The sequence below is a fragment of the Spermophilus citellus genome (genome assembly GCF_964194105.1).
Source record: "Spermophilus citellus genome assembly, chromosome: 3".
NCBI lineage: Eukaryota > Metazoa > Chordata > Mammalia > Rodentia > Sciuridae > Spermophilus > Spermophilus citellus.
Window position 1 is genome coordinate 50,805,978 of NC_138184.1, and position 14,463 is coordinate 50,820,440.

Sequence of the window (14,463 nt, forward strand, 5' to 3'; positions counted from 1 at the left end):
CTCCCCCTGCGTTTTTTATACAATTCATTTGCCTTAGGCACTACTTTCTAGTCTTCTCCACATTGTGGCCCACTTGGAGAATAATCATAAGTAGCCTCCAGCAGGAATGACACTGGGGCCTCTGTACCCCAGATCTACCCAGCTACCTCAGAGGCTCAGGGATCAATACCTCTAGTACACTGTTGTACCTATATGTGGTGGATTGGAAAACTCCAGTCCAGAGTAAATCTGGGGCCAGAAGTGGTTGAGTCATTCAGAATGGGTGATATACAAATGAGTATGCTTCTGTTGAATTTTTTCATCAAAGTTTAAAGTATAGCATTCTGGTAAGTAAAGAGGCTGAAATGGTGAAGTCCAGGACTTGAATTAAAAAAAAAAAAATGAAAAAGAGCTTATAGCTAATTAAACTCCTTTGCAACAGTTAAAATATCCTTTTAGATGAAGCAGTAATTTGATAGTAGGCAGCCAGTTGAGGGGCTTGTCGGCAGAGTCAAAATTTAAATGTAAGAACATGGAAATTATTTCTTACAGAAGAAGTTGGATTCCATGGGTTCCAAGAGACGAAGAGCTACCTCCCCTTCCAGCAGTGTCAGCGGGGACTTTGATGACGGGCATCATTCTGTGTCTACACCAGGCCCAAGCAGGAAAAGGAGGAGACTTTCTAATCTTCCAACTGTAGATCCCGTGAGTAACTTGGGTCACACCGTTTCTACCTGATTTCCTTACTCTTTCTTTTATGGTGAAATAGTTCAGATTCCTCTCTGCTTTTTTCCTCTGGCTTGATCTTTTAACTTTTATGAATAGTATTTGTTTAGCCACAAGTTCATTGGTAATTATATTATTTAGTATTGTGAAACATTGAGTATCATTATGTCATTTAATAAAATGAATGCTTGCTATGTGATGGGTACTGTTCTGGTAATTGGGCTATAGCTTTTTTGTATGAGGCAAGCCCATTTTTCATGTGGAGCTTAGTTAGCTTTCAATATAGGAGAAGCAGAATTTACATATTAACATTGTTCTGCAAGTGAACAAGTAATAATAAAATGCCCATAGTAGTGATAAATACTAAGAAGAAAAGTTTGGGTGGTTTGAATTGTTTTGGCCTGAATCTTCTGGAAGATTCTCTATGATGAGCAGGTACCAACCCTGCAGAGTGGCAGGACCAGGGTTAGGTTTGATATGTTGTGATTACAGAGAGATGGAAAGGAGTGCTGTGTGCAGTGGCACACACCTATAATTTCAGCTACTTTGGAGGCTGAGGCAGGAAGATTGCACGTTTGAGGCCATCCTGGGCAACTTGGTGAGACCCTATCTCAAAATAAACATTTTAAAAAGGGCTACACATGTACTTCAATGGTAGAGTGCTTGCCTAACATGCAACAAGTCCCTGGGTTCAATCCCTAGTAAATGAAGAAAGGAAGAGAAAAAATGAAAATGGTCAGGTAGGAGGAGACTGGTGAGCTTCACCCAACCATGGCATATAAGACCTTTGGGTTCTCATCTGATAATTTGGAGATTTATCCTTCCTCTTTGTTTGCCTTTGTGGGTTGTTGTTGTTGGTTTTTTTTTTTTTTTTTTTTTTTTTGGAAGAGTAATTGATTTATTTTTTGGTAATTTGTTTCCTCTTTATACATGTAGATTGCTGTTTGCCATGAGCTCTACAACACCATCCGAGACTATAAGGATGATCAGGGCAGACTCCTCTGTGAGCTCTTCATTAGGGCACCAAAGCGAAGGTGAGTTGGAAGTACATCAGTACACTGGGAGGATTTGTTGGAGGGTCCATGTTTAAAGTTGTTTGATGATTGAGTTTTCCTTTGGAAGGAATGGCTTAAAAGATATGGGAGTCTATTCTTAGTCCTAGTTGTCAGGATATAGTAAGGCTTTTCAGTTTTAGTAAAAAACATAATATAAAATTTATAGTCTTTACTATTTTTAAGTACATACTAAGTGTCAAGTATATTAACATTATTCTGCAACAGCCTCCAAAAATTGTTTCATATTCCAAAACTGAAACTTTATACCAGTTAAACAGTTTCCCATTTCTCCTACCTTTCAGCTCCTTGACAACCACCATTCTGCTTTCTGTTTGTGTGATTTTAACTACTTTAGATACTTCTTATGAGTAGAATCATGCAGTGTTTGTATATTTATAATTAGCTTATTTCATTTAGCATAAGGCCTTCAAGACTATTCATCTACACTGTAGCATGTAATAGGTTTCCTTTCTTTTTAAGACCTACTAATAGTCCATTGTGTATGAATATCACATTTTGTTTATTCTTGTGTCAGTGGACTCTCAAGTTGCTATTTAGGTTCTTGCTAAGTAATTCAGGGCCTTGCTAAGTTGCTGAGACTGGTCTTGAACTTGTAATCCTCCTGCCTCAGCCTCCTAGTCTCTGGGATTATAGGCGTGCATCACCACTCCTGGCTGCTGCCTGCTCTCAACCAGCAGGCTAGTGCTACAGGTGTCTCTGTGGAATGCATGCTCTCTCGGACGTTAATGGGAGATTAATTAATTGTTTAAGTGTACATAATTTGTGACTCTTTTTGAGACTTAGTGTTGGTTAACGTATTAGGTTACTTGTACATTCAGTTTAACAAAGTTGAAACAAAAGGAATTTCTTGTGTACAAGTCCTCTCTGAAGTCTCAAGTACTATTTCTTTGTTCTGCTGTTCTAGGGTATCTCCCTTTTCTGTGTGGTCTAATAAGAATGTGGCATACTTTGGGGTTTTGTTGTTGTTGTTTGTTTGTTTTTAGTACTGGGATTGAATCCAGGGATGCTTTACCACTGAGTCATATCCCCATTCCTTTTTAGTTTTTGAGACAGGACCTTGCTGAGTTGCTGAGGCTGGCTTCACACTTGTAATCCTCCTGCCTCAGCCTCCCAGGTTGCTGGGATTACAGGTGTGTACTACCAAATCTGGCAGACTTCAGTTCTTGTATTTGTCAGAACCTAGCTGCAGTGAAACTGAAGGCTATTGTCTTTAGTAGCCATACAGCAGCTAAGAATGCAGTATCATCCTAGAAGGGAAAATGGACTTGAGCAGGCTCTGCACATCAGGGCCAGTGTTTCTCAGTATTCTGGTTTAAACATTAATTGTAGTTGGAATGAATTCTGAGTTGGATTAGAATTGTTCCTATTGGTATGAATTCATGGTTTCCAAAGTATGTAAATAAGTGTGTATGTTTTCCCTAGCTCCGTGTCATGAGACAACTTGGAAGCAGCAACACCCAGTAGCAATGAACAAGTTAGTACAACCTAGTCCTCAGATTTGTTTTTTAAATGCTGTGTATCATTGATAGGAATCAGAGTTCCTTGGGGAAAACAGTTGATTTCCAGGGGATAGGGCAGAGGAAGTGCAAAATGAACCTGGAACATTATATTGTGCCAGGAAATACGCAAGTGCTCATAGGGTGATGAGAACTTGTCAGAAGGACATAGAAAATAGAAGCCTAAGCCAGGTATGGTGGCGCACACCGTAATCTCAGTGACTTGGAAGGCTGAGACAAGATGATTGCAAGTTCAGAACAGCCTCATCAACTTAGTGAGACTTTGTCTCAAAATGAAAAATATAAAACTCTGGGGATGTAGCACTATAAAGTACCCCTGGTTTCATTCTCTTGTACCCAAAAAAAAAAAAAAAATAGAAGCTGTCTTACAGCCTCCTGTTAGCCAAACCTGGTGCAGTTTGAGCATCAAAATAATTATTATAAGGGCCTTTAACCCACTTTGTAAAAGAGGAATCCAAGAGTACATGTTAAAATAAATGAGTAAGTTGAAAGTTATGAGGCTTCTGTGGTACTTCCCTAGTAAATATGAATCAAGAAAGAATAAATTGGTCAGTAGAAAAACCTTGCAGACACCATCATAATCAAATGCTCAAAGTTAATCTATCTGAGTAATGGGACAAGACAAAAATGATGTGCTACCTGATAGGATACAGTGAGAGGAATGCAGCATCTTCTCTGTCAGTCCTGCTCAAGTAGCATAGCATGAGTTTAATTATCAAGAAAGTAGAGAAATTCAAATGGAGGCACACGCTACAAAGAAACTGGCCTCTAATCTTCAAAACTACCAGGAACATAAAAATCAACAAAAGACTGAAGAGCTATTTCAAAATGAAGGAAACTGAAGAAATATAATTAAATGCAACCTATGATTCAGGACTTGATTATTTTGCTATGAAGGACAAGCTTGGAACAGCTGGCAAAATATGAATAGGGTCTGAGAAGTAGATGTATCAAAGTTTATTTTCTGATTTTGATGGTTGAATTATGGTCCTTGAAGGAAATATGCAATAAAATATTAGGAATGTGATGCCAACATTGACTAAAAGGTTTAGAAAAAAAGTTCTTTGTGTTATTACAATTTTTATGTCAGATAAAAAAATATACTAATAAAAAAAAGTACAAAACAACAAAATACACACACACACACACACACGTATACACATACTAAAGAATAGTTATGGGCTGGGGTTGTGACTCAGTGATGGAGTGCTTGCCTAGCACTTGTGAGGCACTGGGTTCATTCCTCAGCACCACATAAAAATAAAATAAAGATATTGTATCCACCTAAAACTAAAATATTAAAAAAATAAATGAAATAAATAGAAAAATGGTATTGTATCCATCTATAACTAAAAATATTTTTTCAAAAAGGATTATAACATGTTAAACAAGGTCCCATGAGAGATTAAAGCTTCAATGATCATGAAATTCTTTGTATGTTACAGCTCTTCTCTTAACATTTCTAGAAGGGAGCTAAATACCCCTGTGGAAGAATTTTTTTAACCACCACTGGGGATTAAACCCAGGGCCTTATATATGCTAGACAAATGCTCTATCCCTGAGTTATATCCTAGCCCTGTGGGAAAAATTGAGAAAACCAAATTATTTTTCAGAAAGTTTACTTGTTTTATGAAACACAGTATGGAAAAAAATCTAGAAGTAATAATAAATATCCATGAATCTAAATCTGAGAAATTACCTTGGGATTTACCATCATAATTGCTTTTGAAATTCCTTTGTGTCCCTCACTATCCCTGCCGTCCAGTATATACATAATCCTGAATTTTGGGGTTATTATTCTCATACCTTTTTTTAAAAAAAACATTCTGGTCATGTTTAGATGGATCTTACTATCCTTTTATCCTTAAGCCAACTTTCTCCTTTGTAACTTAAGTGATTGATATTAAAGCAACATAGGTATCAGATACTTGTTATTGACAAGAAAAGATTTTGTGGTCACTAACCAGAGAAAAATAAGCCTTTTTTTAAGTGTAGAGAGTTTTGAAATGTGTCTTTTCCCAGCTACTTTGAAACACCATGAAAGGTTATAAGAAAATACCATTTACATGGGTTTAGGGCTGGAACCCTAAACCTTAGATATTTCATTTATAATGAATATTGTATAAAAATTCATCATGGACATTACTGTAGGTGTTTATATTAATAATATATTTAAAAAGGAGCATACCTGCATGTTGCTTTTGTTATTCCCCTTTTGTTCTAATAATGGGAATGAGATTGATGTCAGATTCTAATTTGGTCTGTCACGTAGAATGTTGGAAGTTACTACAGATAGTTTTGAAATATATTTTTTGTATACTTTGGATTAATAGTATTAAAAAAATTTAAATTATAACAGAAATCAACCAGACTATTATGAAGTGGTTTCTCAACCCATTGACTTGATGAAAATCCAACAGAAACTAAAAATGGAAGAGTATGATGATGTTAATCTGCTGACTGCTGACTTCCAACTGCTTTTTAACAACGCAAAGGCCTATTATAAGGTAAGAAAGCATCAAATTTGGAAACTATTCAGTTTGGTAATTCCCTAGCTTTTTAATATTACCAGTCTGGTGTTGAGTAGTGCTTTCTCTTTATGGTTGAATTCATACTTCTCTTATTAGTAGAGACTGAACACTTGTGATTATGAGGCATTCTTGTTCCTTTTGAAAGGTATCTGCTCAAGTCTTTTGCCCATTTTTCTCTTGGGTTGTAGGGGATTGAACCCTATGCAATCTCCCACTGAGCTACACCCCCAGGTCCTAATTTTCATAGTATCTTCTGGTGAACAGAAGTTTTTTTATTTTAATGTAATTAAATTTATTAGTCTGTATTTTTGAATGAGATGTAATTTATACATTCTCTTTAAACCGTAGAATTCAAGAATTTTTAGTTATTCACAAACCCATATAGCCATACACTTAATTTCTTAGAAGAGGGATTGAGGCCCTCATGTTTTCTTTTTTTTTAAAGGAAGCTCATACAGTTTTTTTTTTTTTTTTTTTTTTGAGAGAGAGAGAATTTTTTAATATTTATTTTTTAGTTTTTCGGCGGACACAATATCTTTGTTTATATGTGGTGCTGAGGATAGAACCCGGCACACATGCCAGGCGAGAGCGCTACCACTTGAGCCACATCCCCAGCCCCCTCATATTTTCTAATCATAAGAATTTTAAAATGTGTGATAGTAGAGTTTTCAAAGTTGTGCCTTAAAATACTAGCCTCTGCTGGTACAAGATGTTTTAAAGGTAGCAATTGATTTATAGTAAAATACTAAAGTGATTTTGTTTTTTCCCTCTTTGCTAATGTACAGCCAGATTCTCCTGAATATAAAGCTGCTTGCAAACTCTGGGATTTGTATCTTCGAACAAGAAATGAGTTTGTTCAGAAAGGAGAAGCAGATGATGAAGATGATGATGAAGATGGACAAGACAATCAAGGCGCAGTGACTGAAGGAGTAAGTGTATAGCTGGAACCAGTCATGGATGGGCTGTGGGAAGGTGGATGGGGCACTTACCTGTGATTCCCTCTGGGCCATTGTGGGAAGCTGGACTGACTTCCTGTGCTGTTTTGTTGTATTAGTTAACTGGGTAAATGGACAATTCTCTCAGGTGGAGAGCCCAGCTCCAATTTCAAATGATCCTGGACGTTCTGGACAGTGTGTTTCATGCATGGTTGTTTTTATGAATTGCTTTTATATTAATGCATGTTTTATGCACAGTTTTAAAGAGAATCTTGGTATTATTGAGGACTAATCCAACATTGCTGGACATAAGACATTATGTAGGGTAGTCATTGTTTTTTTTTTTTTTTTTTTTTTAAAGAGAGAGTGAGAGAGGGGAGAGAGAGAGAGAGAGAGAGAATTTTTAATATTTATTTTTAGTTCTCGGCGGACACAACATCTTTGTTGGTATGTGGTGCTGAGGATCGAACCCGGGTCGCACGCACGCCAGGCGCCAGGCGAGCGCGCTACCGCTTGAGCCACATCCCCAGCCCTAGTCATTGTTTTGATTATAAAAATCAATAGAATCACCTTAGGAATACTTTTATGGGTTAGACTGGTTACTGTTCTTAGGACTTGCCAGGAGTGCTTCTGCTTCATGAATTCTGTAATTGTTCTGTGCTTCATTTGGTTTTCCCAGTGACTGGCTCTTTTTTATTATTCTAATGTTAGTTAAAAATAGAGTCAACCAAGAGAGAACTTTCCTGATCCCCCATCCAAATTGCTATACATTCTCTCTCTTCACCCTCGCCTGCCCCAATGTTTCATTGTTATTGCCTGTGTTCTTCCCTTTTTATTACTATATGTGAAATAACTTATTAGTTAATGTGTCTATTTTCTGTCTTCCCCTAAGTACAATGATAACTCATCAAAGGGTAGCACTTGTTTTTTTTTGGAGGGGGGTACTAGGGATTAAATTCAGGGGCACTTGACAGGGTCTCACTGAGTTGCTCAGCACCTTGCTTTTACTGAGGCTGGGTTTGAACTTGCTCTTCCTACCTCAGCCTCCCACCTCAGCCTCCCGAGCCACTAGAATTACAGGTGTGTACCACCATGCCCCACAGAGGGTAGCATCTTGTTCACCTATTCCTGGCATCAAAACTATGCCTGACATGTAGATACTGGTAAATATTTGCTTAATGAAAACATTCAAAAAGGGGAAAAAAATAGTGGGGGGAATTAGAACTCTCTTCTGCAACTGTATTGTAAAAAAAAATGCACAACACAGAGCATTCCACTTTCTTCTATAAGTCACCTAGATAGACCTTTTGTTGAAACTCCAATACAGAAATAAGCAGTGGTGGCTGAAGTTCTCAAAACTACTACTTAGAGTCTCAAAATAAGTTGCCAGGTACCACATTAAGTTCTTTGAAAAAATTAAGTGATTGGAATTATATAGAAGACAGTTAATAATAGGGATTCCCTGGAATTTTACTTTCTGCAATGTGTACAGGGTAAGCAACTTAACCCAGGCTTTCTTGGGCTGAACATTTGATTTGATTTCTAAAGCCCAGCCTTACTTCAGCATCCACAGCTCTAGTCAGAAAACAAAATTGCCTATATTTACTTATTTATTTTATTTGTATAATAGTTGAAAAATTGGTGGATCTTGCACATTTATATTTATGCTTTCCAAACTTTTTTAGCCTAAGGGTTTTATGAACAGGGAAGGAATCTTCAAGCTTCTAATTTTTCAATCAGTGATTTCCTTGGAGTTTTCCTGATTGTCGGAAAGATCATATGAATATATTCACATACCTCGTTTCATTTGTCATCAGCAATATCCAGAGTAGCAGGTTGTATAGGAGGAAAAGAATCTCTTAACTACAGAACAAAACATTCCTGTTAGAAGCAAACTCTGATACCATGGTTCAGCCACAACACAATGGCTTAAACACGGGAATTTCAGTTTACTTTCAGCAGGATCATGATGGTTCTCTGAGCTTATATACTTGGAAGTTTTGACCAAATCATACATCTTACATGTTAAGTAATTTCCAGGTGTTTGTTATTGCCAGGCCTGAGTGACTTAAAGCCCTCTCTGTCAAATTGAGACCACACCAAATAAAAAAGGTTTCTGTTGGTTTTGGACAAAAATACCAAATGTTTTTATAATTTAACCATAATAATCATTAATATTTCATCTGCACAAAATATGATTTGGATTTGTAGTACTATTTATTATAAACCTAGACTGTAGAAACTTACTTCAAACTTGGACTTTACCTGGCCAATTACTCTTTGGGATGTATACTTGCCTGTGTTGAAACAGTAACTAAGCTACGTATAAACCAATCTGTTTAAGAGCTGAAATAGTATGAATCAGTTTAGTTAATCTCCATTCACTTTTTTTTTTTTTTTTTGGTGGGGGGTACCAGAGATTAAACCCCGTGGCTCTTAACCTCTGAGCCATATCGTCACTTTTTTTTCCCCCCTAATGTTTTATTTTGAGATAGGGTCTCACTAAGTTGCTAAGGGCCTTGCTAAGTTGCTGAGGCTGCTTTGACCTCCTGAGGCACTGAGATTTCAGGTGTGTGCCACTACACCCAGCCTCCATTCACTTTTTTTTTTTTGGAGGGATGGGTATTGGGGATTGAACTTGGGGACACTCAATCCCTGAGCCACGTCCCCAGCCCTATTTTGTATTTTATTTATAGTCAGGGTTTCACTGTGTTGCTTAGTGCCTTGCTGTTGCTGAGGCTGGCTATGCCCACGATCCTCCTGTCTCAGCCTCCCAAGCTGCTGAGATTACAGGCATGCACCATCACGCCTAGCTCCATTCACTTTTGATATAACTTGAATTCAATTGTTAGTCCTAGTGGAGAACCCAGTGGTTAATAGCACGTAATCATAATTTTATATAATATGTAGTCATTGTGCTAGTGGAATACCATGACTCTAGTGGATGTGAACAGCAGATGTATAAATGGCTAAGTATTGTGGGGCATATTTTCCCAAGTTCAGTTGCTCAGACCATAAAAAGATGCATTTTGATCAATTCATACCTACGGTACTTGAAATTTGCTTTCATTATGTTACTGTGGAGTCGGCACGACTGTAATCCTAGCTACTTGGGAGTCTGAGGCAGGAAGATTGCAAGTTTGAGGCCAGCCTTAGCAACTCAGACCTTCTCTTCTCATGGAAAAAGGACTGGAGGTGTAGCTCAGTATTAGAGCACCATGTTCAATCCCCAATAATCCAGACACACACACACAAAAAAAAAAAAAAAAAGAAGAAGAAGAAGAAGAAAGTGTTACTGTGGAAGAGTCAGAAAGGAACTGATCCAAGAGATTTATTTTCAGAAATAATGTAGAAACCTCATTAGTTTCTTATAGGCCATTCTGGGGATACAACTCATGTCCATCAATCAGAGCATTTCTGTGGTATTCTAGAAACTTTAATTTAAAAGTTGATCTTTTGAATTAACTTTGTAATCTTAGAAGCCAAGTTTAATATTTGGCATGTATTTATTGATTCTGTTACAAAGTATTTTTCTCTCTCCCTACATCTCCTAGTCTTCTCCAAGTTACCTTAAAGAGATCCTGGAGCAGCTTCTTGAAGCCATTGTTGTAGCCACAAATCCATCAGGACGGCTCATTAGTGAACTTTTTCAGAAACTGCCTTCTAAAGTGGTAAGTGATATGATTAAACACAGATGAATTAAGGTGATAAATTTTTTTTTTAAGTATTTCAAGAATTTTATTATTAGTGAGTAGAGTAAGATTAAAAGGAACATGTTGGAAGTGCCCAGGATATCCTCCTTGTGACCTCAGCAGCAAGCAGAGAACGTGGTCTGTCATTTTACTTGAACACAATGTTGTTTTTTAAAAGGTAATGATTTTGTCAGTCTGTCTGTTGCTGGGGGTGGAGGGCCAGATCTTGCTGTGTTGCCCAAGCTGGTCTCAAACTCAAGGGCTATTTTTTTTTAAAGAGAGTGAGAGAGGAGAGAATTTTTAATATTTATTTATTTATTTTAGTTCTCAGCGGACACAACATCTTTGTTTGTATGTGGTGCTGAGGATCGAACCCGGGCCGCACGCATGCCAGGCGAGCGCGCTACCGCTTGAGCCACATCCCCAGCCCCAAACTCAAGGGCTATTTTTGATTGCCATTCTTTTTTGTTACTATGATAAAATATATGTAACATAAAACTTACCATTTTAGCCATTTTTAAATGTACAGTTCTTTGGCATTAAGTTCATTTACATTGTTGTGTAATCATCACTACTGCCCGCCCATCTGCAGAACTTTTCATCTTCCAAAACTGAAACTTCCTACCCATTAAGTAACAAATCCACTTCCCTACTCTTTCAGCCCCTGGCAACCACCATTCTACTTTCTGTCTTTATGATTTTACTATTGAGGGGATCTTATATAAGAGGAACCATACAATGTTTGTCCCTCTGTTGACTGGCTTATTTCACTTAACACAGAGTCTTCAGGGTTCATCCACGTTATAGCATGTGTTAGGATTTCCTTCTTTTTTAAGGGTGAATAAATCCATTATAATGGTATACCACATCTTGTTCATGCATTCATCTGTGAATGGACACACGAGTTGCTTCCATGTTTTAGCTATTGTGAATCATGTTGCTATGAAGATGGGTGTACTAATATCTCTTCAGGACCCTGTTTTCACTTTGGGGTATATACCCAAAGGAAAATTTTCTGTAGCATGTGGTAATTTTTTACTTTTTTGAGGAATCACCATACTATTTTCTTGTCTTAAAATTTTAAATCATACAACGAATGTAATCATTATATCTTTCTAATCAAATCCACACCTAGAATAGCAGTGATCATATGCTTGCTTTCTGTCATAACTGTCCTACAGCCATTGAAGATGCATCTTTAAATAACCAATTTTATCAGTGACTGATGCATTCTCTCATCAGTCAGCAAGTACTTCTTGCATATCTATGACATGTTGGGTGTCTACATGGCAGTAACACAAAGGTAAATATGGCATGGTCCCTGTTCTCAAGAAAATCAGGTAGTGAAGGTGGATAAAAGAAGAAATGATCACAGTGGGGGTTAAGTCTATAGTGGAGTCCTTCTGAAAATATACTCTTACTTAGAAATATTAGAATTCTGGGACCATGAAAGTTTTTGTGGTTTCACAGGCAATGATATGAGTTACATCTGTAACCGTGTTAATTGTCTCTTGTATGTGAAACTATAAAGGGTTCTTTCCAATCCTTTAAAAGCTTTCACTTTCTAGAAAATCTTCTTTGTAGAGTGAGAAAGTATGCGAGGCAAAATATGTAATCAGCTCTCTAGGAAATCAAGGAGCGCTAAGGGAGGAAGAACTTCCTCTCACCTTGCCTTCTGAGGAAAGAGAAAATTTCCTTTTTTACAAATAAAAAAAGTTTAGGTGTTTATTTTATCATTAAAGAATAATCTTGGAAACAACCCAAATGCTCATTAATAGATAAATGAATAAGCAAAGAAATTGTTTATACAAACAATAGAATATTATTCAACCTTAAAAAGGGAGGAGATTCTGAAACATCCTACAACATGGATGAATCTTGAACATAAGCCAATGAAATAAACCAATCACAAAAGGATAAATAATGTATGACTCCTCTTGTATTAGGTTCTTGGAATAGTGAAAGAGACAAAAAGTAGAATGGTGATTGCTATGAGGGTAAGGGAGGGGAGAAGCACAGTCCGACTTCCTCTGAACCTCTTGCAACTGCAGTTATTTCCTTCAAGGCACAAAATTTGCAGGAGAGCCTGAGGGTAGTGAATGATTCTAGGTATTGTAAAAGCCTCAATGGTATCCCCCAACATGTCCAACCCCTGGGGGTGAACTAGTATTTGATAAAGTAGAAATTACTTAGAATTTTGCTTCATTTCTTTCATATAATTTCATTTAAAAATATTTTATTTTGAAAAACCTTACTTTGATTAAAGCATTAATAAAAGCATTAAGTTAAACATGAAGCAACAAATTTTTATGATTTCTTATAGTTCCTTGTGGAAGTTTATATGAAATATTATATAATTGTTATTTATATTGTAAAATTTAAAAAGCTTTTAAAGAGACCCAATAAGAACTTTTTACTGGCTGGGGATATAGCTCAGTTGGTAGAGTGCTTGCCTTGCATGCACAAGGCCCTGCGTTCAATCCCCAGTACCACACATACACAAAAAATAACTTTTTTGATTGCTGTCTGGGGACCTTAAATTTAGACATTTATGATTCTGTGAATTTAGAATTTTATGTTAAATGTAGTATATTAGTTGTGTAGAATGTGTAACTATCAATACCAAGTGTAAACTCCTACATCTGTTGAATATTTCATTAAGCTTCCCAACCCCCATCCCCCCAGTACTGGGGATTGAACCTAGAGATGCTTTGCCACTAAGCTATATCCCAACCCTTTTTATTTATTCTGAGGCAGGGTCTCACTAAGATGCTGAGGCTGATCTTGAACTTGAGATCTTTCTTCCTCAGTTTCCTGTCTCTGGGATTACAGGTGTGTGCCACTGCACATGGCTCATGAAGCTTCTTAAAATAACATTGTATTTTGTTTCAGATATAAAATACTGTATGTCTTTATATCTGTGAATGTCACAAAGCTGCTCAGTTTCTTGGTTGACAACATATTGTCAGTATGCTTCTTGTTTTTTCATTAGCTAGCTGCTTTCACTCATTGAGCAAACCTGGGTTTTTGTCTTCCAGCAATATCCAGACTATTATGCAATAATTAAGGAGCCTATAGATCTCAAGACCATTGCACAGAGGATACAGGTATGAAGGTGGCCATATGTAATCATATATGGTTTGGAGCAGATTGGCCTATGGACTTAGAGAATTTTAGAAAGCAGGGAAGTGGATATCTCTTTAAGGGTTATTATTATTATCAAATAATATAAACAAAGTAGTACAATTTGCAATTTTGGATTAAGGACAAAAATTAGGGCTAGGGGTATAACTCAGTGGTAGAGTGCTTGCATGTTTTGGGGAGGCTATGGGTTGAATCCCCAGCATCAAACAAAACAGAACAAAATTGCTTTAGGGTATCTTAAAATAAACAACAGAATTTCAAGTGAAAATAAATACTGTGCTTTCTTTAACCTTCTTCACCTCTCTCCCACTCAGTTTCCCCAGAAATGATAGATGTAGTTAATACCCATATGGACTTACTATATACCTAGCCCAGTGCTAGGTATATTGGCCAAGTCATTCTTACAATGACTATATGATGTAGATCCTGTTATTCCCATTTTAAATATTATAACACTAAAGTATGGAGACTTGTAGCCAAATAGGTACTAAATAAGTATTAACTAATTGTGAATGTATGATTAGGATTTGTGGTTTGATGATTATATGTTAAGGTAGCTGAATGCAGAAAGATACATTCTTCCAGAAATCTAGTTTCTAGAGTGGAACTTGCTTCTTTTCCTAGCTCTTCATCTTAACTAGTTGTATCACTTGGGTCATGTGACTGTCTGCTTCCTCTGCTGTATATTGGATATAGTATAACCACTTGGCTGTGATGATATATGTAAACTGTCTCATGTAGCAACTATTAGATGAGCCCGTAATCACTAGGAATCACTCATCTTCCCAGGGTAAGAAGATTACGCTACTCCTGGGAGATAAAGCAAAAAGGAGAATAATGTGTTACTTAGTCTCATTGAATAA

The 14,463-nt window shown here is 36.9% G+C and overlaps 1 protein-coding gene across 30 annotated transcripts in view; it reads left to right on the top strand.

The window, feature by feature from the left end:
• PBRM1 (polybromo 1) overlaps positions 1-14,463 on the top strand; it is a gene marked incomplete at its 3' end in the record, with an annotated part of 92,901 nt that overhangs the window by 4,104 nt on the left and 74,334 nt on the right. For 26 of the 30 annotated variants that reach the window (XM_081282860.1, XM_081282864.1, XM_081282865.1 and 23 more), the window contains 6 exons: positions 532-684; positions 1,642-1,739; positions 5,658-5,805; positions 6,615-6,758; positions 10,319-10,435; positions 13,495-13,563. In XM_081282860.1, the coding sequence (XP_081138986.1) occupies positions 532-684; positions 1,642-1,739; positions 5,658-5,805; positions 6,615-6,758; positions 10,319-10,435; positions 13,495-13,563 (729 nt within the window). The remainder of the gene's footprint in view (positions 1-531; positions 685-1,641; positions 1,740-5,657; positions 5,806-6,614; positions 6,759-10,318; positions 10,436-13,494; positions 13,564-14,463) is intronic. The other 4 variants (XM_081282884.1, XM_081282886.1, XM_081282883.1 and 1 more) reach the window with 1 other exon arrangement.